Source organism: Lampris incognitus (genome assembly GCF_029633865.1).
Source record: "Lampris incognitus isolate fLamInc1 chromosome 17 unlocalized genomic scaffold, fLamInc1.hap2 SUPER_17_unloc_1, whole genome shotgun sequence".
NCBI lineage: Eukaryota > Metazoa > Chordata > Actinopteri > Lampriformes > Lampridae > Lampris > Lampris incognitus.
In genome coordinates, this window is record NW_026611075.1 from 74,439 (window position 1) to 101,985 (window position 27,547).

The 27,547-nt window shown below is 49.9% G+C and overlaps 3 protein-coding genes across 4 annotated transcripts; 1 reads left to right on the forward strand and 2 right to left on the reverse strand.

Moving 5' to 3' along the window:
- Nucleotides 1–91: 91 nt before the first annotated feature.
- On the forward strand, nt 92–3,315 carry pagr1 (PAXIP1 associated glutamate-rich protein 1). Its single transcript, XM_056301670.1, has 5 exons — nt 92–247; nt 988–1,153; nt 1,248–1,575; nt 1,666–1,754; nt 2,963–3,315. Exons 2-5 carry the CDS (start codon nt 997–999, stop codon nt 3,196–3,198), a joined length of 810 nt encoding a protein of 269 aa, XP_056157645.1. The 5' UTR covers nt 92–247; nt 988–996; the 3' UTR covers nt 3,199–3,315.
- A 643-nt stretch (nt 3,316–3,958) lies between these two features.
- Nucleotides 3,959–13,472, reverse strand: tlcd3bb (TLC domain containing 3Bb). Its single transcript, XM_056301657.1, has 7 exons — nt 13,178–13,472; nt 9,781–9,990; nt 9,570–9,653; nt 8,800–9,025; nt 8,150–8,245; nt 6,298–6,407; nt 3,959–5,980 (listed from the first exon to the last, which is right to left on the reverse strand). Exons 2-7 carry the CDS (start codon nt 9,903–9,905, stop codon nt 5,713–5,715), a joined length of 909 nt encoding a protein of 302 aa, XP_056157632.1. The 5' UTR covers nt 9,906–9,990; nt 13,178–13,472; the 3' UTR covers nt 3,959–5,712.
- Nucleotides 13,473–16,857: 3,385 nt separating this feature from the next.
- On the reverse strand, nt 16,858–27,360 carry mazb (MYC-associated zinc finger protein b (purine-binding transcription factor)). Of its 2 annotated transcripts, none has more exons than XM_056301665.1 (7): nt 27,067–27,360; nt 26,667–26,817; nt 23,694–23,800; nt 22,414–22,661; nt 21,719–21,782; nt 19,774–19,945; nt 16,858–17,850 (listed from the first exon to the last, which is right to left on the reverse strand). In XM_056301665.1, the coding sequence occupies exons 1-7, from the start codon at nt 27,100–27,102 to the stop codon at nt 17,507–17,509; spliced, it is 1,122 nt and encodes a 373-aa protein (XP_056157640.1). In that variant the 5' UTR covers nt 27,103–27,360; the 3' UTR covers nt 16,858–17,506. The 2 variants fall into 2 exon arrangements, with proteins under 2 accessions (XP_056157640.1, XP_056157638.1); XM_056301663.1 differs by having other exon boundaries at nt 23,415–23,800.
- Between the last annotated feature and the right edge of the window lie 187 nt (nt 27,361–27,547).

The window sequence follows — 27,547 nt, forward strand, 5'->3', positions numbered from 1 at the left end:
CGGGCCGTCGCCGCATTCACGCCGCTCAAGCCCATCCACGTTGAAAATGATCGGTGCGACAGTGCGCAGTCGCGCAAACTCGAGTCTCTCGGCCCGCTCGTTATTCCAAAATGGCGCCGTGTTTATGTCTCGGGGTAGCGTCTCGTTGTTGCCCCTGAGCTTCATGGGGAGTTTCGGTGATTACGGTCCAGGGGAAGGAAGGATACATCCACAACAACACTGACTGCGGAAGTTAAACTGACCGTCGGTAAATCAGATCTCGGGGTTTTTTTTTAGAAATAGCAAACCGGATAGGTTTTACGTTAGCCAAACAGTCGATTAATGTTAACTATTAGCTTGGCATGCTGGTTGCCAAGCAGCGAGTATTTCAGTGTACTCGGCTCCGAGACTTGCGGGGGAGTTTAACAGGTTACGCGATCGGTTGGGTTCTCGAGATTACTCCGAGCTTGTTGTGTAGCCATTTCCCCTATGCGGTTACTTTTTAGTGTCCGGTATATACATTGTAGCGAATTCGAAGGGACGACGCAACCGCAGGAAGTGCCGCGGCCGGGAAGCGAACCTGAAGGAGGCATCGCTGACCGCTCGACTGAAGGGTCAGACCCGCCAGCCAGCGGCCGGCGTGTCTTCTTATCCATGCGCGTTACGATATTAAGCTAACCAATACGAAGTAGATACGTCTACTTAGCGCTGTTGCCTCACAGCAATAGGGTCCTGGGTTCGAACCCCGGACCGTGCCAGGTTCTTCTTTCTGTGTGGAGTTTTGCATGTTCTCCCCGTGTCTGCGCGGGTTTCCTCCCACCGTCAAAAAGGCACGCATGTTGGGGTTAACGCTCCTGCCTGTGCCCCTGAGCAAGGCAGTGGAAAGAAGAACTGGAGTGGGGCGCTGCAGCTGCCCGCTGCTTCTATACGATAGGATGGGTGAAACGCAGAGAATAAATTACAATGACAAAGTAAATTGGCTTTCTTTCTTTGTTTCCACAAAAAAAGATAGGAAGGATGCAGACTAATCCGTCTCCGAGGGAGGGGATGGAGGCGCTGGGTGTGAGTGACCCAAGCAAAACTACCACAGGGAATGAGGAGGGCAACGCAGAGCAAACAGACACTGAAACCGCAACAGCAAAAGAGGAGGAGACAACATCCAAGGAGGAGAAAGGTAAGTATGACAAAATGTGACTTCCCTAAATCATTGTCATTCCTGACACGTAGAAGGTGGTCGAACTTGACTGTGACCTTTGCTCTATTGCCAGACAAGGATGGAGATCCAAAGGAAGGGGATGAGTGTCAGGAGAAGATGCAGGTAGAGACGGGAGATGGAGGTCAGAAGCAGGTTGAGGAAGAGGAGGGTGAATGGGATATTGCATACAGCGATGAGGAAATGGAAGACCCCAAGGGCTGGATGCCGCCACCTGTGGAGATAAAAAGACTTTACGAGCTGCTGGCTAAAGGAGAGATGCTGGAGCTGAACTTTGTCCCTCTCCCCCGGAGACCCCCCACACCAGAGCGCACTCCGTCACCCGAGAGAGATGATGAGGAAGAGGCGGCAAAGGAAAGAGAGAGGGAGGAGAGAGAGCGCAAGTGAGTATGACAAACACTTGGCTGGATGTGGACTGTTGCTGGTTCTGAGGAGGAAGCTGAAATTGATGCTTATTTGTTTGTTTGCTACAGGCCTCCAACTCCAACAGAGTTTGACTTTGATGAGGAGCAGATGCAATCTACTCCCAAAAATGCCTTCATAAACAGACGGCGAACACCAGGTAGGATGGGCAAAAAGCCTCCAGGATCTACCAAAGACCTTTTGTTACTGACACTAACACAGGTTTTATCAAGACTCCCATGCCTTTGCCGGCAAAACTTGCGTAAAGCAGTCACAGAAAGTCGAATTAGCCCATCTGGACACGTTTGAGAGAAACGTTTCATCACTCATCTAAGTGACCTCTTCAGTCTCAACTGACTGCAAGTACCCACCCTTATAAACGACAGCGGCACGACGGAAAGACCGGTTTCATATGAAAATTGGCATGACCATCAACTGGTTACAATGGCAATTTGTACTATTCACAGAGGATTGGGGAGTAATTGCAGTCAGCATTGTAAGATGGCGACAGCACTTCGGGGAAACCAAACACGCGGCGATGATGACGCAACACATAAGAGCTAACGCGTCGGGCCAGGACTCCACAGTCTCCACCCACCTACAGGCCACTCTTTCAAGGATGAGGATGTCTTTCTCTCAAATGTTGTGTCCAGATGAATTGGTTCAACTTTCTGTGACGTGTTTACCTGGATTATTGAGCAGGCATAAAGACGTTGTGTAAAGAAGAGCAAACACATTACAAGTACCCAAACGGGCGTCGGGGTGGCGTAGCGGTCTATTCCGTTGCCTAGCAACACAGGGCTCACCAGTTCGAATCCCTGTGTTACCTCCATCTTGGTCGGGCGTCCCTACATACAGAATTGGCCGTGTCTGCGGGTGGGAAGCCGGATGTGGGTGTGTGTCCTGGTCGCTGCACTCGCGCCTCCTCTGGTCGGTTGAGGTGCCTGTTCAGGGGGGAGGGGGAACTGAGGGGAATAGCGTGATCCTTCTACGCGCTACGTCCCTGTGGCGAAACTCCTACTGTCAGGTGAAAAGAAGCGGCTGGCGACTCCACATGTATCAGGGGAAGGTCTGCAGACCTCCCCGGATCGGCAGAGGGGGGTGGAGCAGTGACCGGGACGGCTCGGAAAATAGGCCAAGTACCATTGGGGAGAAAGGGGTGGGGGGCGGGAGTACCCAAACAGAATGTGGTTGTAGGTTAACCCCCTATTCTTTTCACCTTGTGGTTTGGGTGCAGTGTGAGAAGGGGTCAAAAGGTCAAAGTGCAAAACAATCAGATTGAACCTTTATGTTCTCTGGTTGTTCTAAGGCCCAGTACCAGCGATGTATTGGTTCTGCTTAGGTTAACATATTTCCTGCTCTCCACAGGATCATCGGGCCGGTCCTCCGTAAAGCGAGAGGCTCGGCTGGACAAGGTTTTGTCGGACATGAAGCGCCACCGGAAGATCGAGGAGCAGATTATGCGAACGGGCCGAGATCTGTTCAAGACCGAGAAGAGGCTGGAGGAGGCTCTGTCTCCTGCCAGCCAGAAGGAACGAGAAAAGGAGCGAGAGCGAGACAGCAACCCTAACACCATCTTCTCCCCCCGGCAGAGGAGATACTAACCCCCTGAGTTTTCCCACGCCTCTTTTCCAAAAACTTGAATTTTTCTAAGCAACAGACTTTTGTATGTTTTTTTTTCTATGTGTTTTGTATGACGGTAATAAATGCTGAATGTGATTAACCAGTTAGGTGAACTTCTGACCTGTGACCTCTGCAGTCCCCTTTTGGCTTAAGATTCAGACCTTGTCCTGAGTGGAGCATGAATGTGCTTCCCTCAGCTGAAAGGCAGTGCACGTGGTTGTGCAATGCCGACAGTGTCAGTTAGAGTTGAGATCAACCCAAATAGAATCGCAGAAGGAAAGGGGCGGCACGATGGCCCAGTGGCTAGCACTCTCGCCTCACAGCAAGGTCCCGGGTTCGAACCCCGGCCATCCCAGGTCCTTTCTGTGTGGAGTTTACATGTTCTCCCTGTGTCTGCGTGGGTTTCCTCTCACCATCAAAAAGACATGCACGTTAGGGTTAATACTCCTGCCTGTGCCCTTGAGCAAGGCAATGGAAAGAAGAACTGGAGTTGGTCCCCGGGCGCTGCAGCTGCCCGCTGCTCCTACACACTAGGATGGGTGACAAGCAGAGAACACATTCACTGTAAGAGCACAACGTCAAATCGTGGCTTTCCTTTTCAAAATGGTACAAATTTGTAAAATATCACAGCTTTTGCGCCCTCTAGTGGTCCGCTTTCATCCGTTTGGAACGCCGGTTGAAAATCAAAGCAGATTTATGGGATGGGAGGACAAAAACAAAAGACTGGGGCCAGGCTCAGGACAGAAGAGTATATTTTAGCTAAGAGTCTGAGTAACAATACAGCCTCAACATAAGGCTCAGAAGCATAGAGTATAATACGTATGCATAAATATGCATTCAAAACCACAAATGAACCAAATAAATAAATAAATACTTACAAATAAATAAGCATTTCGTGGAATATACAGTACATCAATTGAAATACTTTAGTATTGGCGAGAAGCAGTACCCGACGACTGGATGGAACAGAGGAAGAGCTTCTGTTCGACAACATGCCAAGTTGTTCACTTCTTTTTTTGGCACAAACTGCCCCCCCCCCCCATCTTGGTTTCTGAACCTCGTTTTTTCCTCTTTTCACCCATTCCAGGGAACACGTCACTTGCAGAAGTGAAAGTAAAATTGAAAACTCGCGCCGGGATTTGCGTAACAAGCTTCAGGAACCAACGGCTTAGACAAACAGCTCAATGTCTGGTACACGTCGTACAATGGAAATGGCTCAGTGAAGAATACAATACATAGATTCAAGACGAATAAAAAATAAAACGTTTTAAAAACAATAAATACAAATGTACTTCAGGTTGACCTCCTGCGAACTCTGCCGGAGGAGCATTGTTCCATTAGCGTCTTCTCTACGTCCCCTTAGTGCTGCTGACAAATACCCCAACCTCCTGGACCCTTAAAACGGAAAATCTCCAGCAGATTAAATGGATAGTTGGAGGAAAGGTAATGTTAACACGGAATTTACAAGATGTGGAAATTTTTTTTAAGGTGACTACTACCTTGCATTACTTCCTCGTTTCTTCTTCTTTTTTTTTAATGCGGAAACTTGACTGCGCGTCACGCCGGCGACGCGAGTAAATGAAAAATGGTCGTATCTACACTATATGGAAAAAAAATAAAATAAAATCACACCGTTAACGCAGGAGTTGGTGTCGTACGTGAAGCAGTTGTGACTAAAACGGTGAAAAAGGACAAAATACCGCGCTTCTCGTGTTAGGGCTGGAAAACCCGAGTAGAAGTCACCAGATGTGGAAATGACAAGACAACCTAAAAAGCCAAACGAAGCTCGGAGTTGAGCTGGACAGGACAGTTTTACGTCGGCTATGTACAACTCGTCGCGTCTTGTCAGTCTGAGAGAAGCCGTCTCCTACGGAGATGAGAGAGGAAATAAAAATGTAAAGAAAAGGCAAAAGAGCTGAGAAAAAGGATAAGGCAGCGTTAGTCTTAGGAGATGATCCCCTGAAGAGATGAGTCGGTCTGCGGGTTACTTACGTTCGGTTAGAGTGACAGTGACTACATAGAGGATACGGAGAAACACTAACGAGTCAAAATACTGCTGCCAGATGTGTGGTGGTTTTTTTTTTTAAGTTATCTTTGTTACTAAGCTGATTCAGGCCTTTTTCTATCTACAGCGATGTACTAACATACAATATAATACATTCCTATGTCCTGTGCTGCGCTAACGTGGAGGCAAGACAGGAGTGAATTTGATCTACGCGAGGGAAACCTCTTGCTCGCTACACTTTCAAGCAAATCTCTCATCTTTTAGTGCACATTTCTGCTTCTCACAGCGCCTGCCCACATGCGGATGCTCCACTTAAAATCCCCAGACGGCACGAGACGGGGCACCTCACTCCTCTGGACATCAGAGGCTTTCGGCTTCTGGTCGCTCAGACTTCAAACACTTATTCGAGGCGTTTTCTGTCGTTTCCCTTACAAAGCATTCCATCACGCCTTCCTTATGCTACACCCCCTTCCCCCCTTCCTCCTGCTCCTCAGTGGCTGGTTGTCTCGGGCTCTGTGGGACGGCTGTTGTAGCCGTTGGCAGGCTGGGGCGGTGTGCGGCCGTCCGCCTGGCCCTCCTTGGCGGGCGCCGTGACAATGGGCGGTCTGCGGGAACGGGAGGAGCCCGTGAAGAGCCGGAGAGCGCCCCGGCAGATCAGTGAAAACCAGTAGAGCTGAGGGGCCATGAGCAAGGCAGCACCCAGGTTACACTGCCACGGCACGGTCAGAGGGACCATGTGGAATGGAATGGAGGCGTACCTGCGGCCAGGAGACACAACAGCAAAAGAACCACAGGGTAATTCCTACAGACCGTCTAAACTCCGCCCATAAAACCTAACAGATCACACGTGGCCATGTAAGTTACTGACCCCAGCTCAGCAAAAGAGGAGAGAGACGGAGAGAGGAGGAAATAAAGAAAAATAAAGACAGACATACCTACCACAGAAATAGAGACGGGGGGGGGGGGGGGGCAGAGAGACGGACAAGGGAGAGATAATTTACAGAAACTGAGACGGACAGAAGACAGCAAGAAAGAGACAGACAGACAAGAGAAAGAGACAGTAAGAGAGACATACCTGCCATAGACGTAGTAGAGATAGGGGAAAAGTAGTACTCGGCAGATGAAAAAAGTGATCAGCATTAGAGCCCCGTTCACTTTGTGCAGGAGTGTGTGTTGCTGTTTGTACTGAGAGAGGAAACAGGAGGAGAGGTGGAGAGAAGAGGAGAAAGCAAGCAGTAAAAGCAGAAGGAGTTAATATAGCACTTCATTTGAACGAGTGGCCCCAGTGGAGCTGGACAGTGTGTGTTTGTGTGTACCGGAGGCGAGGGGAGTCAGAGGAGCCGTTGCCATTATTTTTTCACATAGTCGTTTATTTCCAGTAGCTTGACTAGGTGTGTGTGTGTGTGTGCCGGGCTGCCTCAGAGAGATAACCGGGGAAATGGTTCTAAATCCTCTCATAGGAGTTTACTTCCATTCACTCATCTCCCAGTACTGAAGGGGCTGTTTATCAGACAGACACAGGCAGGGTAGGTCAGGAAGGGGGAGTGGTGTAACAGAGGCTGAAGAGGTGAGTGTTTGTGGGAGAGGTGGATATTGTATCTGCCGTTAAGGCCAGACTAAATACTGGAGGCTAAATTCAGAGCTAACAGCTGCGGGGGGCCTCTGATTGGTGGTGGCGGAGGGGGGGGGAGGGGGGTAGAAAAAGCTCCAGCAACAACGGTCACTCATACCCCTTTTCCAACCAACGTGAACCTAGTTCTAGCTCTGGGCTGGCGCTCGTGCCGCTTTGCAGTTGGTTCGACTTGCGAACCTTGTTAAGAACCAGCTTGTTTTTCCACAGGCTGGAGCCGGTTAGAGACCCACGTCATCGCCTCGCTGTATAAGTCTGTATACGTCTCTGCTTTCCCAGCAAGATGAGGCAAGAAATCCGCTGTGCAGATTTCGAATATCAGTAGGTTTACGAATCAAAAATTTGCTCTAACGGTTTTCGGAGTTGAGAAGCTCCGCAAACCGGTGACCAGCCGTCCAGTCACACTCAACAGACCCCGCTGTGAGCTGGCTGGAGCTCTCTCACGAGTCCGGTCTTGTAGACAAGAGGCTTTCATTTCCCCGTTGACAGATGGTTTGTTTAAATATCATCACACAAACTGTCCTTTATAAAATGAACAGAACCTGTGATTATCGGCCTTGTTGTCCTGTGGGGTGCTTGGCCTGAAATTTGCAAGGTTTCCTTGACTAACCCTCTCAGTGTTTCCTGGGGCAAACTGTATGGTGTTCTTTGTCGATGTGTTTTTAAAACATAGGATTTCAGATACTTATATTACGATGAGGATTTTAAATGCGGAAAAGTGAATGCGGGGTGTCAAATTCACTCTGGCAAAGCCAATCAAATAAAGCACGTGCTGATGAAACCATTGAATTCCTATCAAACTTTGATTTGAAGTGTCATTACTGAGTGTTAAGGGGTGCATGCATTATTCGCCAGAACTGGTTGTTGCTGCTGAGTAATGCATCCCCTGTTGGTCTTGTGGTCACGATAATCCCACCCCGGCCCGACGTAAGCAGTTCTTTCTTCTAGCCCAGCAGAGAGTTGGTATCCCTCTGGAACCAGTTTTCCTGGCTGAGAGCCAGTTCTTTGGCTGTCAAAACGCAAAGAACTGGTTTGAGATTAAGACACCGGCTCCGAACCAGCCCTCAAACTGCCTTGGTGGAAAAGGGGTCTTAGACACACAGCCGCTACACAGCTCACTGAGCTACAAAGAAGTTCCATTAACAAAGAGTTAGTGAGGAATCAGATAGAACCGCTCGTACGAGACATAGCCAACACCAGTCGAGTTGCATGCTGGGAATGACCACAAACATTACCTTTGTGTAATAACAAAGACAATGTGGAGATACCGATAGCGATACAAGCTCGTCAAACGCACCTGGATGAGGATTTTTCCCAGGCAGACTGACGGAGTGCTGAGTTCAGCCATGAACATGATGCCCTGGAAGTAATCTCCCTTTCCCTGCCTCCAGAACTGAAGGAAGGACACACACAGAGACACAGAGATAGAGACACAGAGACAGAGAGATAGTCACTTCTCTTCTGCTGTGATTATTTTCATCGTAATCATAACTGTAAACTAAATGAACTTATTAAGTATAAAAAGGTTATGAGACCTCAACTCCAGAGACATACCAATAGATATTCTTATTATTTGACAATACTTTTAACTTACAACACTATGCTTCAATATTACCGGCCCAGAACCAAAAGCAGTTGTGCTCAACCAACACTAAAGCAGCTATTTTCACTGATCAGTCTTCTGCTTGGTTGAATGTGTGCTCGTCAGTGTAATCAGCTGGTGTGGTGTTGGGTGGGGCGATGGTTAAGTGCCACTGTCCTGAAGTGCACAGTTTCAATTAATTCACAACTCCGTGAATTTCAAAACGATTTAACGTCTTTTTCTGAACTCCAGAATTTCATTCCGAGCGCTGAAATAGATCCATCAAAAAATATGACAGCTGGAATTGGCACCGATTTATACGTCAACATTTCCCCTATCCCGATCAGTCTGTATACGACAGTTACCACGGACACAGGGAAGCAGACGGTGACCATGACAACGTGGTGCAGCACCATGAGGAACTCGCGGCGCAGGTAGCTGGTGAGCACCGAGCCCATGTGCCGGGGTGCTGCGGAGGCCTCCTCGTGACCTTTGACCTGCAGCTTATACCAATAGCACATGAACATGGCGTAGATGTCGTACACAAAGTAGGGCACGGCGAAGAGGATGTAGGTGCTGGTCAGCCAATGTCTGCAGAGAGAAGGTCGGGCAATTCAGTCAACACCGTCTTATCTTTTGGTCTTAAACTACGCACCAACACACCCACACACACATAGACACAGGCTGTTTTTACCGCTAATATAGATGAAATACATTTGCCTTAATCAAACCTTGAGGATTACTAAGTTCGAAACAATTTGATCTATGGAAAAGAGCGCAAAAAATATTAGCTGCTTTCCTGCAAAAATTACTGCATTCATAACACATGGCGGACTTTAAAGAAAAGATAACTCGTTCTAACAACTGGTGTCGTGTTGGCGATTTGAATAAAACTTCAAGTGATTAAAACCTAAACTTAATTTTCTTCTTCATAGTTTGATCCCATGAGGAGATGTCTGTCTTCCCTTACTCCACAATGAGGTCAAAGTTCTAGGTCAGCTTCACAGCAGAAGTCTTGGGAATTCTATTACTTGCTCAAGGACATATTAATACAGAAGCCAACATCCACCCTTTGTGAACTTGGAAAAAAATAATCACAGATTCACATTCTGATGTCAAGTATTTCTAGACTTACTGGTCCTCAATGATGTCATCACAGGAAGAAGCAATGATGTAACCAGCAGAGGAGGCCATGATGGCCTGGACAGAAGACACCAACCTGCGGAGAGAGTCAAGTCAAGGGCTCCCAGTGAGTATACAAATGAGGGTGTGATGAAACAATCTGGACTGCCGCACATCAGGGGAAGAGATGACAGAACGGTGCCCTCAGCAGAGGAAGGCCTTACCTGGCAGATACAATGACCGCATCCCCTTCGCTCCAGCGTAGGGCTGGAATATACTTGAGGCATTGTTTGGAGAGTAGGAAAAGGCCCGGAAAGAACACAGACCCAGCTGCCAGGATGCTCAGCATGGTCGCCGGCAATCGGTGTGGGTGGCAAAAGTCTGGCAGGCAATCTGGTCTTGGAGATGGATCTGTTGCTCTTCTCCACCTCTCTCTGAAAAACAGAACATTTTGAAACCTTCCGATTCAACACACGTCTGAACCGTTACAGAGCCGACGGCTAAAACGCTTCAAGACATAGATACTGCAACGTGCACGGATAAGGAGACACGCTGGCCGCTGGCTGGCGGGTCTGACCCGTTAGTCGAGCGGCTAGCGACGCCTCCCCGCGGTGCAGGCGATACGGGTTCGCGTCCCGGCCGCGGCACTTCCTGTGGTTGCCCCCCCCGAATTCGCTACACTGGTGTCAGAAGTGGGATGGGGCGACCGGACGCGCTTCCCGAAGGAGGAGGAGGAGGGAGGAAGGAGAGGGAGGAGGAGGGAGGAGGAGGAGGAGGAGGAGGAGGAGGGAGGGAGGGAGGGGGGGAGGAAGAGGAGGGAGGGAGGGAGGAGGAGGAGGGAGGAGGGAGAGGGAGGAGGAGGAGGGAGGGAGGGAGGGAGGGAGGGAGGGAGGGAGGGAGGGAGGGAGGGAGGGAGGGAGGGAGGAGGAGGGAGGAGGAGGGAGGGAGGAGGAGGAGGACGGAGGAGGGAGGGAGGAAGGAAGGGGGGGGGAGGAGGAGGAGGAGGAGGAGGAGGAGGAGGAGGAGGAGGAGGGAGGGGGGAGGGAGGAGGAGGAGGACGGAGGAGGGAGGGAGGAAGGAAGGGGGGAGGAGGAGGAGGAGGGAGGGGGGGGTAGTGTAACGTGCACGGATAAGTAGACACGCCGGCTGCTGGCTGGCGGGTCTGACCTGTTAGTCGAGCGGTTAGCGACGCCTCCCCGCGGTGCGGGCGATACGGGTTCGCGTCCCGGCCGCGGCACTTCCTGTGGTTGCCTCCCCCCCCCCCCGAATCCGCTACAATATAATCCAAGTGCATAACGCACGGCAAGTCTTGCCACGTGCACAACCCGAGACGAGACACCGAGGCGTGTCTGGACCGGAATTGCGCTGGCAGGGTCCAGAACGGGACACTCGCCTAATTAACAAGAGTGGCTGCGAACAGCGGCGGCGGCGACGCTCAGTGCAGCGCGGATGAGACGAGTTCTGCCAGGCCCCGTGTGCAGCACGCCGCCGGTAGCCACCGGAACTTACTGAGAGCCCCAGCGCCACCTCTTCGTTAGCGCCACCGTGGCGCGGTTCCCTTGCGCCGGGGGGGCTGGCGGACTCTCATTAGAGAGTCGGCGAAATGCGCACTGCGCTGACGTGCACGTTACGGGTGCGGACGGCAAAACCCTGCTATTAAGCCGCTTACCCGACAAACGTCTCCCATAGAACTGGCTGCTTAGCGAGCCGCCTCCCGTTCGGGGTACCGGTCCGCACAGCACCGCCAGTTACGTAAAACCTATTCGCTGCGTGCCCGCTAGCCGGGACGAAATGGGGCAAAACGCCGCTTCGATCGATCGGGCGCGATTAAAAAACTCGTGTTAAGTCAACTACACCGGTGGTTTCTCAACCGGGGGGGTCCGCGGACCCCCTAGTGGTCAGCGGTGTAATTGCAATGGGTCCGTGAAAATAAAATGTCTTTAAAAGAAAAAGATCCTATGACATTTATAGAAATAGGATTATTTTACTCAAATGTGACTGAGACCTTTATCTACCTAAACTATAAAGGGTAACGGGACTTTTTTCTCTAATTACATCTGTTTCACAAGTGTAATTTGTTGTATTTTAATAAGAGATCTCGCTCCCGTTTGCATGGTTAAAAGTTACTGCATAAAAATCCTGTTGTTACATATATCTGAAAGTTACTGAATACATATTCTGTTTTGTTACATATATCTGAAAGTTACTGCATACATATTCTGTTTTGTTACATATATCTGAAAGTTATTGAGTACATATTCTGTTTTGTTACATATATCTGAAAGTTACTGAATACATATTCTGGGTTGTTACATATATCTGAAAGTTACTGAATGCATATTCTGTTTTGTTACATATATCTGAAAGTTATTGAATACATATTCTGTTTTGTTACATATATCTGAAAGTTACTGAATACATATTCTGGGTTGTTACATATATCTGAAAGTTACTGAATGCATATTCTGTTTTGTTACATATATCTGAAAGTTATTGAGTACATATTCTGTTTTGTTACATATATCTGAAAGTTACTGAATACATATTCTGTTTTGTTACATATATCTGAAAGTTATTGAATACATATTCTGTTTTGTTACATATATCTGAAAGTTACTGAATACATATTCTGTTTTGTTACATATATCTGAAAGTTATTGAATACATATTCTGTTTTGTTACATATATCTGAAAGTTACTGCATAAGAATTCTGTTTTGTTACATATATCTGAAAGTTACTGAATACATATTCTGTTTTGTTACATATATCTGAAAGTTACTGCATAAGAATTCTGTTTTGTTAACTATATCTAAGTTACAACTGAAAGCTCTTATTTTTGCCCCAGAGAGTGAATAAATGCTCTAATGCCATTTAAAATGCAGTTTCTACTGTTTCTATCAAATTGCAACCCCCCTCCCCCAAGATCAGGTGGAGGGGTCCTCAGGGTAGATCACAAATACGCAGGGGGTCCAGCACCCCAAAAAGGTGGAGAACCACTGATCTATATCGACACCGTCTACCCGACGCACTAGTGAACCGAGTCGGGCAAGCGACGTCAACACACAAGCTAGCCGGATAGCACACGGTTAACGCTAGACGCGCCGCCGTTAGCTTAGCTGCTACCTTTCGCCATAGCGGGGTCTTTAAAACGCCACCCCCCCCCCCCAGCGACGTGGAGCGGGGAGGAACAGGGACCCCGTTGGTGCGTGCGGCGGGACGCGCTAGCTAGACGAGCTGTACTGCAGCAACGCATGCTAACAACAGCGCATACGACCTTAGCTAACGTTAGCTGCAGGCTAACGTGCGGCTAGCTTAGCGTAGTGGGGGTACGGTAACGGCATTACCCCTCCTCTCCCCTCCTCCCCCCCCCTCCCCAATAACCTGTAACGAAACGTAATTGCTAACGCGGCGTTAGCCAAATTAGCCGACCCGATCAGCGGCGAGGCGGCGTTAGCTGGCCGCCAAGCCTGCCGCGGTTAACGGGGGGGGGGGACGGCTAGACCGGCTCGGCTCGGCGCGGCTCGGCTCAGCCTCGCCGGCCGTTTAGAGTTCACACAACACGGGAAAACACGAGCGGACCCCCACCCACTCCCCACTCCCCACCCCAGGCGACATTTACGTCGAGATCCGGCGGAGTCCAGTCAACGGCCGGTGGAAACTCGGGTCCCGCGGAGAAGGCTTAACGCTGGAGAAGTCCCGGGGGTCTCCGCCTCGATGATCCGCATGTTTTGCGCGGCCGAGCCGTCTGAGGTGGTGGAGCAGCGGCGGCGGCGAGCTAATGCTAACGCTAACGCTAGCGCTAGCATGCGGAGGGGGTACGATCGCAGTGCGCGCGACGCCGACTCGCCGGCAGCATGGACGGAGCCGTCTCTCCCGGCCGTGCAGCGCGGGGGGGAGGGGAGGGGGGAGAGGAGGGGAGGTGGGGGGGGGGAGACGGCGAGCAACTGACGCGGCTCAGGAGCGCCGCACGCAAGCCGCCGACTTGACGGGAGCAGGAAAGACTAATGCAATCCGGATCGTGCGTCTGGGGGGGACCCCGCCGGCGCGCCGTTGCCTGTCAGCCACTTCCGCGCAGCGGCGCGCCAGGAGGGGATTTGCAAACTATGGGTGAGAAGTATTTTAGGACCCCCCCCCCCGTCGCTTGTGCAAGTCAGAAAGTAGGAAAGGTCTGCAGCACGCCTCTCTATGCAGGACACGCTGAAGATGGCCCGAGTGCAAAGTCTGCCTCTGCCAGGTGACCAACTGGCGCTCAGCCACATCCATCCATCGGGAGGAGGGGGGGGGGGGTCTTCTTCTGATGGGGTGTTGTTTTGGTGTTGCATGACAAGACTGCGGTCTCTCGGTAACATGTTGGGATTTCCCTCCTGGTCTGGGCTTCTGCGTGCAGCCAGCGGTGGTTGAGCTGATCCCACGTCAGTTTGAACGCTTCTCCATGGCCTTACCTTATGCTGTGTGAAGCACTTTGTAACTTTGGATTTGAGGTTTTGCATCATTCCCTTCTTCTTCTTGTTCTTCAACAGCAGCAGTAGTAGTAATAACATTAATACATAATAATAATAATAATACACCATTTCAGGCCAGCCTCAAAGTTGCACCAGCCAGGAAAAAAGGCTACAGTCTTTCATCCCCTCAGCCGTGACCATTCTGAATAAGAATCACCTGCCAAAACACACACACACACCCCTAGTCAACTGCTGGATTTATTTGTTCATAATGAATTTTATCTTGTGATTTACTTCTGATGTGTCGGTTTTTTTAGCCCTGTGGTGGTCTGGCAGCCTGTCCAGGGTGTCTCCCCACCTGCCGCCCAGTCACTGCTGGGATAGGCTCCAGCATCCCCGCGACCCTGACAGCAGGATAAGCGGTTTGGACAATGGATGGATGGATGGATGTTGGATTTTTGTTGGAGGGACAAAGGTAATTTTCCATTGCATGCAAGATTTACCTTTACCCTGTAGTGGTAGTAGAAGTAGTAGTAGCTGTATAAGTAAAAATAATACTTTTTGTGTTATTGCACACCACGGTCCCCAGAGAGGCTAAGTGTCAATTATTTCGCCTATTCTGGCACCAGTGCATTTTGGTGCACATTAAAAAGGCATTATCGTTTCTCCAACACAGCTGAATATACCAGGGTGTATCATTAAAGTCGCCTAATGAAATTCTAACACCGGCTCCATTTCGTGGTTTGAACCCCGGGGAGCATCTGGCACTGCATGTCTCTTCAAAGTATCACAAATGCACGTGTTTAGTGGAATACCAGATGGACAGATGTGCAAAGTAGGTCAAATGTCGTTCCCTCCTGAGCCAACTAGATGCTTCTGGAAGGACAGTAAAATGTATCATGATTGTCACTAGTATGGATACACAGAGATTAGTCACTGTACTGGGGGAGAGAGCGAGCGAGCGAGAGAGGCAGGACTTAATATGCTTATCCAACAGAGGTCAAGTTTGCAGCTGGTTCCCTTCATGCTAAACCTATTTCACCACATTATCCCCCTCTCTCTCGCTCACCAAAATGAATACAGGTGTCACCTGGTCTAGTGGTCCCGTCGAGCCAGAGCATGGTCTTGGCACTGCCAGGATCAACATTTTTGAGTCCCACTGGAATCACCCATGATTTAAACTACAATTCTGAAGATTTACACGTCAACAAACGTGTTTTTTTTAATACTTTCTATTGCCTGGAAATTTGACTCAATAGCTGATCTACAAATACCGAAATTATGAATGATTTTGCGTTTGGCAGGTGATGATAGAGGGGGGGCATACCTGGTTAAGGACCACGGATCCTTTCCTGAACATTAGGGGCACATCTTGTGCATTCCCTGAGACCATTTGGCAGGAAAAACAAACCTCAAATACGTTGCCACAGGCCACAGAAAAAGAAGTGTTTCCAGCTATAACGTGGTTTGTGGAGAAGTAAAAAAAAAGAAGATGATGTTATTAGGTCACCCTCACAGAACACACCGTATACGTGTCTATGAATAAGGAAAAAACAAGACAGTGCCCTGCTTGTTTACTTATTTTAATTGCCAAAATTACAAAATAATAACATGATCTCTACATCATCTACAAAATAATAACATAATATTTATGACTGGTAAGCATCATTGATTTTTTTTTTTGCTCTAATGACTGTTTATAGACATGCATACTGTTGAGAAATATAAAAATATAAATATAAATACATCCCATTAATATCTTGATGAATCCGTGACTAAGATTTCAGATATTTCCAGAATAGAAGAATTAAAATGCAGTTGAGTACGATAAGGCATTAAGATGTATCACAAGAGCTGTACAGGATCCTAGAGTAGAGGTATTATTTTCTCAAAAGAAAACTAAAATTACCTTTAATAAATCACTACTTTTCTCAACAGGAAAAACAAAAATCTCAAAAAGAAAAAGAAAAAAAAGGAAGAAAGAAAGGAAGAAAGATTTCTACAGTCTTGAAGAAAACTTAACCGGTTGAAAATGAAGAACTCCAGTAGAAAACGAGGATTCGTCAACAGCGATCCGAGAAGCTTCCGGGTAAGCGTTGCCCGCGTGACCTTTGACCCCAGAAGCCCCGCCTTTAAACGTCAAAGCCTGACCGCGACGCAACTCGCAGAACGAACCGAGCGGTGAGTCATCGTTCTTCACCAGGAGTCAAGGGCAGCGACAACGTTGGGGGTGCGTTCACAACGCCCAGTGCTATACATAGTGTTACAAAACCGGAAACAAACAAAAAAAAACAACCTAAGGCGTGGGTTCACTCACATCCGGGACGAGGAAAACGAAAGACTACGATCAAAATAAATGGCCGACAATCGAGTTCTTTTGAGTGTTTCTTCGACGTCGTCGTTTGCAACCAGCTACGCTGACGGGACCGGCGAGCCGTTCTCCAGACGGATGAGCGCGGGCGAACTCGGCTCGCCGTGTTTGCCATGCGGGCGGAGGCGTTTCCGGCGGAAGCAGAGTTGCCGAGTCAAAAAAAGAAAAAAAAAGAAAAAAGAAAGGTGAAGCTGAAATGAAAGCGGTGATGGGTTTTTTTTTTGTTTTTTTTTGTTTTAAGTGTTCGTTTTTAAATCAGGGGCCCTGAAAATCCGTCCGTTCTCAATCCCCGGAACCCATTTTTGACCCAAGCTTTATAAAACATAAAACATATTTTTTAAGGTGCGTGACACTCCTGAACATCAATGACTAAATTTTTTTTCTCTCAGTACCTTTTGCGAACAGATCAAAACGAGCACACACACCCCCCCCACAACTGGTCATTACAAACACAACGCCCCGCCCCCCCCATTATACAGTCCCCTCCAGACTTGATAAAATAGCTTAGCAAACTCAAACAGAAGCTAGCAGGCTAAAACAACAGAGCGGACTCTGAACTACATGCCCCTTTTCTAACGTTCATTCTCCGGTGCCGTTTTTGACATTTTACATTTCTAACCTTTTTTGTCAGCTCCCACTAATTCTTACGCCTCCCAGATTCTCAGTCGGTGTGAGCAGGGAAATGGAGGTGAGATGAGAGCTGGTGAGCGATGTACAGTACCTGGTTGCACTCGTAGACAGAAGCCATAGCTGAGGGAGGGAGGGAGAGGAGGGGGAGAGACTTCTCTCCTGCTGTGATTTTTTTTCATCCTAATCATAACTCTAAACTAAATGAACTTGTGAAGTAATAAAGGTTATTGGGGGTGGGGTGGGGGGTGGGGGGCTCCCTGTACTACAGTTGAATCAGAGTCTTTGAATGAGGATGAACGTCCAGAACATCGGGGCATCACATCCAAGTTCATTATTTTCGGTGCGAGTGTAGTTAAGTAATCTCTCTCTCTCTCGCTTTCTTTCCCTCCTTTTGCCTACTGTCCTCCCCTTACCCCTGAACAGCGATTGGAATACCTTCCCTCCTCTCCCCCCCACCTCCTCCCGTTGTTGGCGCACTGAGGCTTGCACTGCTGGGTTCTCTGCGCTAGCTGTGGGTCTGCGGCGCGGCGATGCTCGAGCAGTCCGTGACCAGTAGGTCAACCACCGTGTTCCCCGCCACGTAGACAGTGGGCGCTGTCACCATGCTGCTCAGGGAGACCGAGCTGCTCGCCGCCCCGCTGGAGGTGATGGGGCAGGGGGCAGACTGGTTGCTGCTGTGGGTGCCCATGTGGCCTTGGAGCTGGGTGGGCGTCTTGCAGTGGACGCCGCACAGATGGCACACAAGCACGCCACCGGAGGCTGTGGCACCGAACCCCCCCGAGCCATCCTTCCACTCCTGACCGTGGTGCTTCTGGGCATGGACACGCAGGTAGGTCAGTGTAGTGAAACCTGATGGAAGAGAGAGAGGAAAGGAGGAGACATGCCAACCTGTAACCCAGGTGATCTCAGCTAAACAACATTTAAAATCGCCCTCCAGTCATGTTTCAAGACATAAAATGCTCTGCTTGATATGATAAATTGTCTGATGTGTGTTTTTTTCCCTGCAAAACATGTTCAATTATCTCGTTGAAATACTGAAAATCACATCTACTCCTCCCTCATTAAAACGTCCAGAATCTGTGAATATGCAAAATATCGCCGCCGCCCCCCCCCCCTCAATTGACCCCCCATCCCTTGCGGCTTCCCACCCCTCCGCCGCTCGCCTGCAGCGCGTATACCTACTCGCCGTCGACTCTGCTCATCGAACACAGTGACCTCTGCTTGTTTTCTGTCTTGCTCACTCCTGTACGCCACACAACGGCACGTTGTAATATAGGAGTAATTCAGCCATACGTGTTCTAACCGGAAACCAATTCCCGAAAAAGAGGAAGAGCAAATTGGACAGGGTCACCGCGGCTTGTTAACCCAGCGGGGAGGAGGACACACCTGAGGCAAGTTTGGCGTTATTGTGGAGCCTCTACCCTCCCCGTTGGCCACCGAGCCACTAGTTCGCTCTCTTGGGCCAACATGGCAAGCAGAGCCTCACTGGGCGGAGACAAATGTACCCGACAACCGAGACGGACGAGACAGACGAGAGAGACGCCAGCCCGGCGCAGACGGAGAGAGAGAGAGAGAGGGACAGAGGAAGAGCCGGAGTGAAACGACGCCACGGGGAAGCGCCGGGCCGTGGGCTCGGGATCGGGATCGGGGGAGATGCTGTGTGAACCACCGGTTCGCTGTCGCCGCGAGCCAGAGAAGGGGGAAAGGGGCGCGAGGTGCCCTGGGAAACACTGGGAAGCTCTCTGTGCCAGCTAGATCTGTGGCGGGCTCTGTCTTCTCTTCGTGTCTGTATGCACGCCTCGTATCTGTGACTGATGATATTTGCCTCTGTCCCACTGTCCAAAGCCCCTCGTGGCAACAGACTTGCCACAGTTGCGCACAAGCGGACGTATCAGGACGCTAAGTTATTTTTGTTTGCAGGCATGTGAGCCCGATGTCTGCAAATAAATTCCCACTGTTTCAGCAGCACAGTGGGACCTTTTGGGAGATAGTGGAAGGAAGCTCCAGTGTCCGGTTCACATCCCAAAAAAAATATGCCCCATCTACCACGTTCGATGGCAAAACGTCCGCTGCAAACTTGCGCCCTGTACCGACAAGCTCCCTCTGTCCCCAGCTTGTTTCGGATTTCTTTGCCCGCCCCACATTTTCGTATGAGACAGTGACGGGCTTTCAGGTTTTCGACGCAGCGAATCCAGCTTGCCTGGGGTATGTTAGACTTTAGGGGGAGTGCACAGACATCACCCTGTGTAAACACTGCTCTAGTGACAAACTTTGCACAGACACAAGTCGGTCAAGGGCCGCCATTTTAGGGGACCAAAAACCTCACAACAACCCATTTTTTGAGAAGAGGGGTGAACTTGAGGAGGGGGTCACTTTAAAGACGGGTAAGGAAATCGAAAATGGGAAAACTGCGTTCCAGAGGAAGGAAAGAATAGTAATGTGGCGATCAGAAAAACTATTATCAACCGCCACTGGAGCTGGGATTCCCACAACCCTGTACAGAAACACGACATCCCTGGACCCGCTCCCATACCTGCGGAGGCCAGAGACCAGCGGAGGCCGGAGACCAGCAGAGAGCTCAAATGAATGAGCTCTTTTACACTTTGCTTAACTTCATAAACCGTTCAAAAAAGCAGACCCAGGTAGCCTGTGGTTTCACCTCCGGCTCCCAGCAGAGGTTAACATGGCAGTGTTCCTGAGGAACCTCTCCAACCTGAGACTGTTGACACATCTTATAAATCCACAACCCAAGGTGCAAGTGCGAGTACTTACTGCGGTTGCACAGATGGCACGCGTGGTGCTGCGACTGGTTGTGCACCCTCATGTGATCTGTGATGTAAGCAGCCGACAGGAGCTTGCCGCAGATGTGGCAGGGAACCTTCTCCTCGTGACGAATCATGTGGGCGCGCAGGCGGTCCTTCGTAGCGAAGCTGGACTCGCATGTCTGAGTAACAAACGGCGACAGAGGGGCACCGGGTGTAAAAAAGGTAAACAAATACTCGGAAGGTTATATTTCAGATCCATACGTTGTCGAGCGGGGGACACGGCGTGAAGTTCACCGAGGGTCAAAATGACGGTTTCTCCATCATAGTGGATCAAGTCAGCACCGTGCATGTGAATATGGCCCCTGCTCAGATGAATGGGCTGCATATAGATATACAAACATGCATAAATACACGGACACCTGGCAACTAGTACTAGCATCATCATCATCATCATCATCATCATCATCATCATCATCAGGTGGAGTGTCCTCGGATGGATCTGACGCTCTCACGCCACCCGTCTCTATCCTGCATTGTGTTAAGAGTCACTCATTTTTCGATAGCTTGTTTAGTGAGACGAGTCTTACTAAAACACGTCCATGTTTTGCTACAACTATGGACGTGAGCAGCATCAGATTCGACCGAATTGGTGACCCTGACTGTCGACCACAAAAGGGCTCTTCCGCCCAGCGTCTTGTGAGTTTCACCGCTGGTCATTGATCGGCTCTTCCGCTGAAATATCACATCCCCGTAGCTTTGTTATCTAACCCATAACTGGGGTAACCTTGACTTATTATCAGGGCATGTCCACGTGCCAGTGGGCCATGATAATGATTCTACGGGGGGGTTACTCCTCCTGGGGTTTTTGTTCGGAGGTTGCCCCACCCGTAGCCTTTGGCTAAAAAGCCTTATCCCGCAAGGTGGCGGTGTACCGCTTACTTTAAAGGGCGCCGGTGATTCGCCCACAGTCAGAGCCCCTTTAGTGAGAACCGGCCGAACCTCGAGAAGGTGGGGTTGACTTGTCTGGGATGAGCAGTAGGTTAGTAATAAAGCTCTCAGCTTCGTGGGAGACAGGACCCACTCCGACCAGTCACGGTTCGAGTCTCTCTAATCTGGACGGTGTTTACGCTGTTTAACGGGCTGCTGCCGGAGAAGACACGCTGACTGACCGTTCACTACTTGCTACTGGATGTGACTTTTTAACTTTTTTATCAACTTCTCCACCCGTTTCCATTCTATTCTATTCTCTCTTAATGTCACAGTGTGTCCTATATGATTTGATGTTTGTTGTCTATGAAACACATGACCTGCAGCCCTGGGTGGAATTACCCCAAGGGGGGTGAAAACAGTTGGGCCACATCTCATTGCACCATACATAGCAGTTGTACAGAACAGTCAATATGTCGCTGCAAGATGGTTATTGATCACGTTCACATTTAATGTCAGCCTGAACGTTGCAGCTGTCAGGCCAAATTGTGTCCGGGTTGCCAAAATGTGTCTGGGTGACGTCATCGCAATGCAGTCGATTCGTGACCCTTTCTTTGGGTTGCTAGCTACCTAGCCAACTTATCTCTGATGTCAAAAAACATATGATAGCAAATACTGGACGTTTCATTTTAGTGGAAAATAGGTTTATAGAACATCTCATCCGCGCTACATACCGTTAGCTAGCTAGTTTGATAGTTTGCTGTTAGCTAGCTCGTTTGCTAGCTAGCCAACAAGGTGATCAACCAGTACATGAACTTTCGCCTACATAAACAGTTGTACGATGTAGCCAAAAAGAGTACACTATTAAACCTGCTTTTTGCCTGCAGTATTACGACTCTACGAACTACAGCGAGAGAAGAATGTCACAACCGCAGTGTGATGATGTCACCCGGACACAATTTGGCCTGACACCATCCTGTGGGGATGTTGTGTGTTGCTCTAATTTGAGTGTGAGTATGACATACTGGACATTTGAAGGGTCGCTCAGAGGAGTGGACCTGCCTCACGTGACTGTTGAGGTGATCAGGTCTGGGGAGAGAAAAGGAGACGCATTAGAGTAGAAATCACTTCATTGATTCGAGGTCAAAGATCACAAATACTTAGCAGATAAGGGTCATCACTTGCAAGCACTTCAATTTGTCCGTTTTGAAATGGAGGTATGTGTAACTCTATTTTTTTCTACGCCGACCGCCCTGGAGTTGTTCTTAACGATAGGGTTTCAATTCTTTATTTTGCCCCGAACATTTGGTTGGGAACGAATTTGATTTATACTTTTAGTAACACCAGATCACTCTGTAGACAAAACTTCCTTCTTCCCTGCGATTGTTGGCCTCAAAAAACACACAAAATGTCCTGTTGTATTTGCACTGTGCGGCGGTTATTCATCTGCTCGCCACACTTAATCAACTTTATTCGGGGTTGCAGCGGGTAGCGTCTATTCCAGCCAGCATTCTGGAAAAGGGAGACGTCGTGGAAATTTCACCAGCTCAACACAGAATCCACACACAATCACACCTATGGGCAATTTAGTCTCGAGTCCACCTGATTTTGCATGTCTTTGGACTGTGGGATGAAACCCACGCGAATATGAAGGGAACACGCAAAATCCACACTCTGCAGAAGGACTGGGATCAAACCGAGGACCCTCTGACTGTCTCACCTGGAGAAGGCCTTGGCACAGTGGGGGCAGATGTAGGGCTTTTCTACTCCGCCCTGGTGGGAGCGGACATGGTGGCTCATGCGGTCTTTCCTCTTGAAGCGCTGCTGGCAGATGGGGCAGGAGAAGGGTTTCTCGTCCGAGTGGGACAGACGGTGGCGGTTGAGGTGGTAGACATCACGAAAAGCTTTCCCGCACGTCTCGCAGGCGTGGTTCTTCCTCACGGGGTTGGGGTTGGGATTTGCCGGCCGCTGAAGCCGACGAACGGAGACAGAAAGAGGACAGATCTGATGAGGTGATGACTTCTTCTTTTCTTCTTCTACCGCTTTACGAGTAGATTTAAATGCAGAATTCTACCAACTGAATTAGACTGTTGTCTTGTCATCTCTTACTGATACATACTGAAGTAATCAATTGTAAATGTCATCAGTAGTAAATAAAGCTGAAGAACGTTTCCAAAACATGAAAAAACATTTCTTTTAAATCCTCTAAAGTATATATTTTTCCATTTGCACAATACATATGACTCAGTCAAGTTAAAGATGTCTACTCAGGACTTTGCACAATCAAACATCTTGTTGTAAAATATGTCTTACTTTGGGATTAGTCTTCAATTGAAGTTAAAATACTGTGCGAGGCACAAAACAAGTGTTTCTTTTTTTTAAGCTCGTGGGTGAAATTCTTCCCTACGCTGCTTTACAGCAGCTTGTGATACACAGAACATGCAGGGGAGATGAGGGGGGGGCTTCTAGTACAGTGTTTCTTAAACTCAGGCCCCGGGGAACTGCCGATGGACCCTGGGGTCGATTCAGAACTGGTCGCTGGATCAGCTTGGAGATATTTGGGTTTTGCCCTGTTTAAACAGATCAGAGTGTCAGTTCTAAGGGAGGTGCTCCCTGAACCTGACAGGAAGTGGTTTGCGGGTGCCTGGGACCCGGCAGTTCAACAAACACTGTGCTAGAGGTTGCTGTGACGACAGCCATCTTCACACGGTCCTGACCCACCTGTACTGTCGTCCCGGTTGTCATGACGACAGCAGCAGGAGGTGGAGCATGGGGGTTAACACTAGCCACTATGCCTGCCAAGGCATCCCCTCCTCCATCCTGACTACCCAGCGAAGGCTGCTGGACCCCCGCCAGCATGCCGGGAGGGGCAAGGGAGGGCTGAGCGGAGAGATGGAGCAGGGAGAGGGGAATGGTTGGTCTCTCCACCCCCCCTCCCGTCCCTGCCGCTGCCATCGCTGGCCCCTGCGCCTGCTCCCTGGCCCTGTCCCTCATGCGTACCCCGGTGTGGACCGACTGGTGACGCCGCAGGTTGTAGTTGTTCTTAAACTGCTTGTTGCAGATGGCACAGATGTGGGGAACACGGGCTGGCCGAGAGGGCGCCTTCACTGCAATGGGGGAAAGGAGGAAAGAGGAAAGGGAATAAAGGAGGACGGAAAGAAGAACAAATTACTGCACTACGTTTGTCATTATGTGTGCAGCCGAGACGGGAGGGGTTAAGTAGATCAGGTAGCTCGTTCAGTCTACTCCCCCCCAAAAAATGAAAGGTGCAAAAAGTCCAACCAACATAAATTCAATGAAACCAAGCAGTAGTTGTTTTACAAAGGAAAATAAGCTCACAGTCACTGTCACATGGTGTTTTTAAGTCTGAAATACTCATTATTTGGCGATCCTTCCACTAGCAGAAAGCACGCACCAGAGGTCTTGATGCATGCTCCATAGTCCAGGTAAGGAAACCCCATGAAGTTGAACCAGTTCACCTGGACACAAACTCCAAACTTTTGTGTCCAGATGAACTGATTTGGGACGCACACCCAAGGATTTCAGCCAGGACTTTGGAGTCCAAGGCCATTTTTCAACATCACAAAGAACTTGTTGGTAAATGTGCATGTACCAAGAGACTCTCGAGTGGATCTTGCTTCCTTAATGTGATACATTTCCAAGTAAAACAGGATATAAGGGCGGGCCAGAACATGGGGGGGGGGGGATGCGATTTGATCTTTCAGGATTCGAGCGGATCGTGCAAAACATTTTATGATACTGTCGTTTGGGATGTCGCTCACCGACTCGCGCAGACTTCGCGAGGCAATCGCAACAATGTGGCTGTTCGGGGGGGGGGAGTTGATTAGATTTTGATATAAAACATCGCAAAAACTGGTTTTCCTGTGAATCGTTTGGCACAAGTTGTTGAAAAGGTGCATCGTGTGATTTGGGAAACAAGCCGTCGAGGTAAACAAGTCAATTTTCCTTTCACGTCGTCTGTGAGGTTTCATGTGAGGTGGACAACGACTCGTGACCTAGTCTCAAACTAGTCCGGGGATCTTGCAAAAAAAATATTACAATGGTTTGATGTTATCTTTGAGCTTTTAGTCTTGGCTCCTTTCGTGCGTGCTTGGCATAAATTCCAAGTCTGAGGGCACTATAAAGCGGTTATACTCAGTCGTGTGCCCTGTAGTCCCGGGAGCACCGGTGTAGCGGAGGGTCAACGCACCTGATCGCAGTTCACCCACCTTCTTGAGAGCTAGCTTAACTCGTCATTACATAACGTCACAGTGCGCATCACAGTAAACGGTGTCAAAGGGATGCAGGTTTCGGGGGAAATATCGGCGTCTTCCTGAAAATCCTGACTACATTGGCTGCTGGTTGCCAAATGACGATCACCGACTTAAAGCCGTTGTTCACCCCCCTATTCGCCTACCACCCCATCGCTGAGCGAGAATACGCAGGGTTCGTTAAAGCCGTTGTTCACCCCCCTATTCGCCTACCACCCCATCGCTGAGCGAGAATACGCAGGGTTCGTTAACCGCCTATTCACCTACCACCCCATCACTGAGCGAGAATACCCAGGGTTCGTTAACCGCCTATTCGCCTACCACCCCATCACTGAGCGAGAATACCCAGGGTTCGTTAAAGCCGTTGTTCACCCCCCTATTCGCCTACCACCCCATCGCTGAGCGAGAATACGCAGGGTTCGTTAAAGCCGTTGTTCACCCCCCTATTCGCCTACCACCCCATCACTGAGCGAGAATACGCAGGGTTCGTTAAAGCCGTTGTTCACCCCCCTATTCGCCTACCACCCCATCGCTGAGCGAGAATACGCAGGGTTCGTTAAAGCCGTTGTTTACCCGCCTATTCGCCTACCACCCCATCGCTGAGCGAGAATACGCAGGGTTCGTTAACCGCCTATTCGCCTACCACCCCATCGCTGAGCGAGAATATGCAGGGTTCGTTAAAGCCGTTGTTTACCCCCCTATTCGCCTACCACCCCATCGCTGAGCGAGAATACCCAGGGTTCGTTAAAGCCGTTGTTTACCCGCCTATTCGCCTACCACCCCATCACTGAGCGAGAATACGCAGGGTTCGTTAACCGCCTATTCACCTACCACCCCATCACTGAGCGAGAATACCCAGGGTTCGTTAAAGCCGTTGTTTACCCCCCTATTCGCCTACCACCCCATCGCTGAGCGAGAATACGCAGGGTTCGTTAACCGCCTATTCACCTACCACCCCATCACTGAGCGAGAATACCCAGGGTTCGTTAACCGCCTATTCACCTACCACCCCATCACTGAGCGAGAATACCCAGGGTTCGTTAAAGCCGTTGTTTACCCCCCTATTCGCCTACCACCCCATCGCTGAGCGAGAATACGCAGGGTTCGTTAAAGCCGTTGTTTACCCGCCTATTCGCCTACCACCCCGTCGCTGAGCGAGAATACCCAGGGTTCGTTAACCGCCTATTCGCCTACCACCCCATCGCTGAGCGAGAATACCCAGGGTTCGTTAACCGCCTATTCGCCTACCACCCCATCACTGAGCGAGAATACCCAGGGTTCGCTCCAAACGGACTCCACACTAAGTTATTTCTCCGGCTGGCACACATGCAAACAAAGAAGCGCCCCAGACGCCGAAATAACCTGTTGGGGAGTCCGGCCGGCCTGAGAAGCTGCACCCTCTCAGCTTTCCATGGGGTACGTTTGAGCACCGCTGCTATAACGTTGGCAGCCACAGCGGGGTCAAAGGCCGGCCTGCATGAGGTATATCCTGTGCTTGGGGATAACAAGGGCCACTTTTTTTGGGGGGGTTGGGGGGGGACCCCCCCTACCAGTTTCGGTAGGTTAACCACAGCTGTGTTCAGGAGAGCTTTGTGAGAGCCCTCAACAAGACAAAAAGAAGGAGACACGGCAGGAGGACCTACGCGGGGTGTCGACACGTTCCCATTGAAAAATGACGGATGTAGGTAAGGAGGTCCCTCACCAGGTATGGGCTCCTCGTTGAGGGCGGCGGTGTCCACCGTGGAGGGAGGCTGAGCGACGTGCTCGGTGGGCGGGGTGTGAGGAGAACCGGCGTGCACTGGGAGGAGCTCTGATTGGAGGCTCCCCTCGACTTGGTTCTGGGTGGGAGGATTCTGGAGGAGCAAAACAGCAAAAAAAAAAAAAAAAAAAACCAAAACATGAATAACAAGACACCGCATTTCCTTTGCAATCAAACTAAAGATGTTTGGGAAAAAAAACAAAAACAAAAACCCCGTCCCGCACCGCTGGACTGCCGTAGACATAGTGGGCTGAGACAGAGAGAGGGAGAGAGAGGGGGAGAGAGGGAGAGAGAGAGGGGTTGGGAACCAGAGAGGCGGCTGGCGTCTCGCTTTAAGGCCTACCTGGAAGAGGAAATTGCTCCAAGCTGCAGCGTCCATTTTGCAGCGACGCGGCGGCGATTATGGCAGTTGGCTAAGTCGTCCCGCTGGAGGCGCGAGCCGCTCGCATTTCTCTCGATCGTCCCACCGGCGGCGGCGGCGGCAGCGGCGGCGGCTCGTGCGCCGGGCGCGAGTCGCCTCTGCCGAGTGCGGAGAACGCGGCTCGGCGGGATTCGCGAGCGAAGCGAACGCGGGTCGATCGCTCTTGTTTTACAAAAGAAATAAAAATAAAGTGTTGCGTTTCTCATTGAGGCAGCAGGCCCCCCTCCTCACCCCCCTCCTCCTCCTCCTCTCCCCCCCCCTCTCTCTCTCCGGCGCTATCAATTAAAATGCACGTAGCCGCCTGACTCGGCTGCGGTAAGGGTGCTACTGGCGGAGCAGGGCCCGCTTCCAGCAACGGGCCTAATTCTCTCTCTCTCTGGTTTTTTGGTGACTTAAGTTGAAG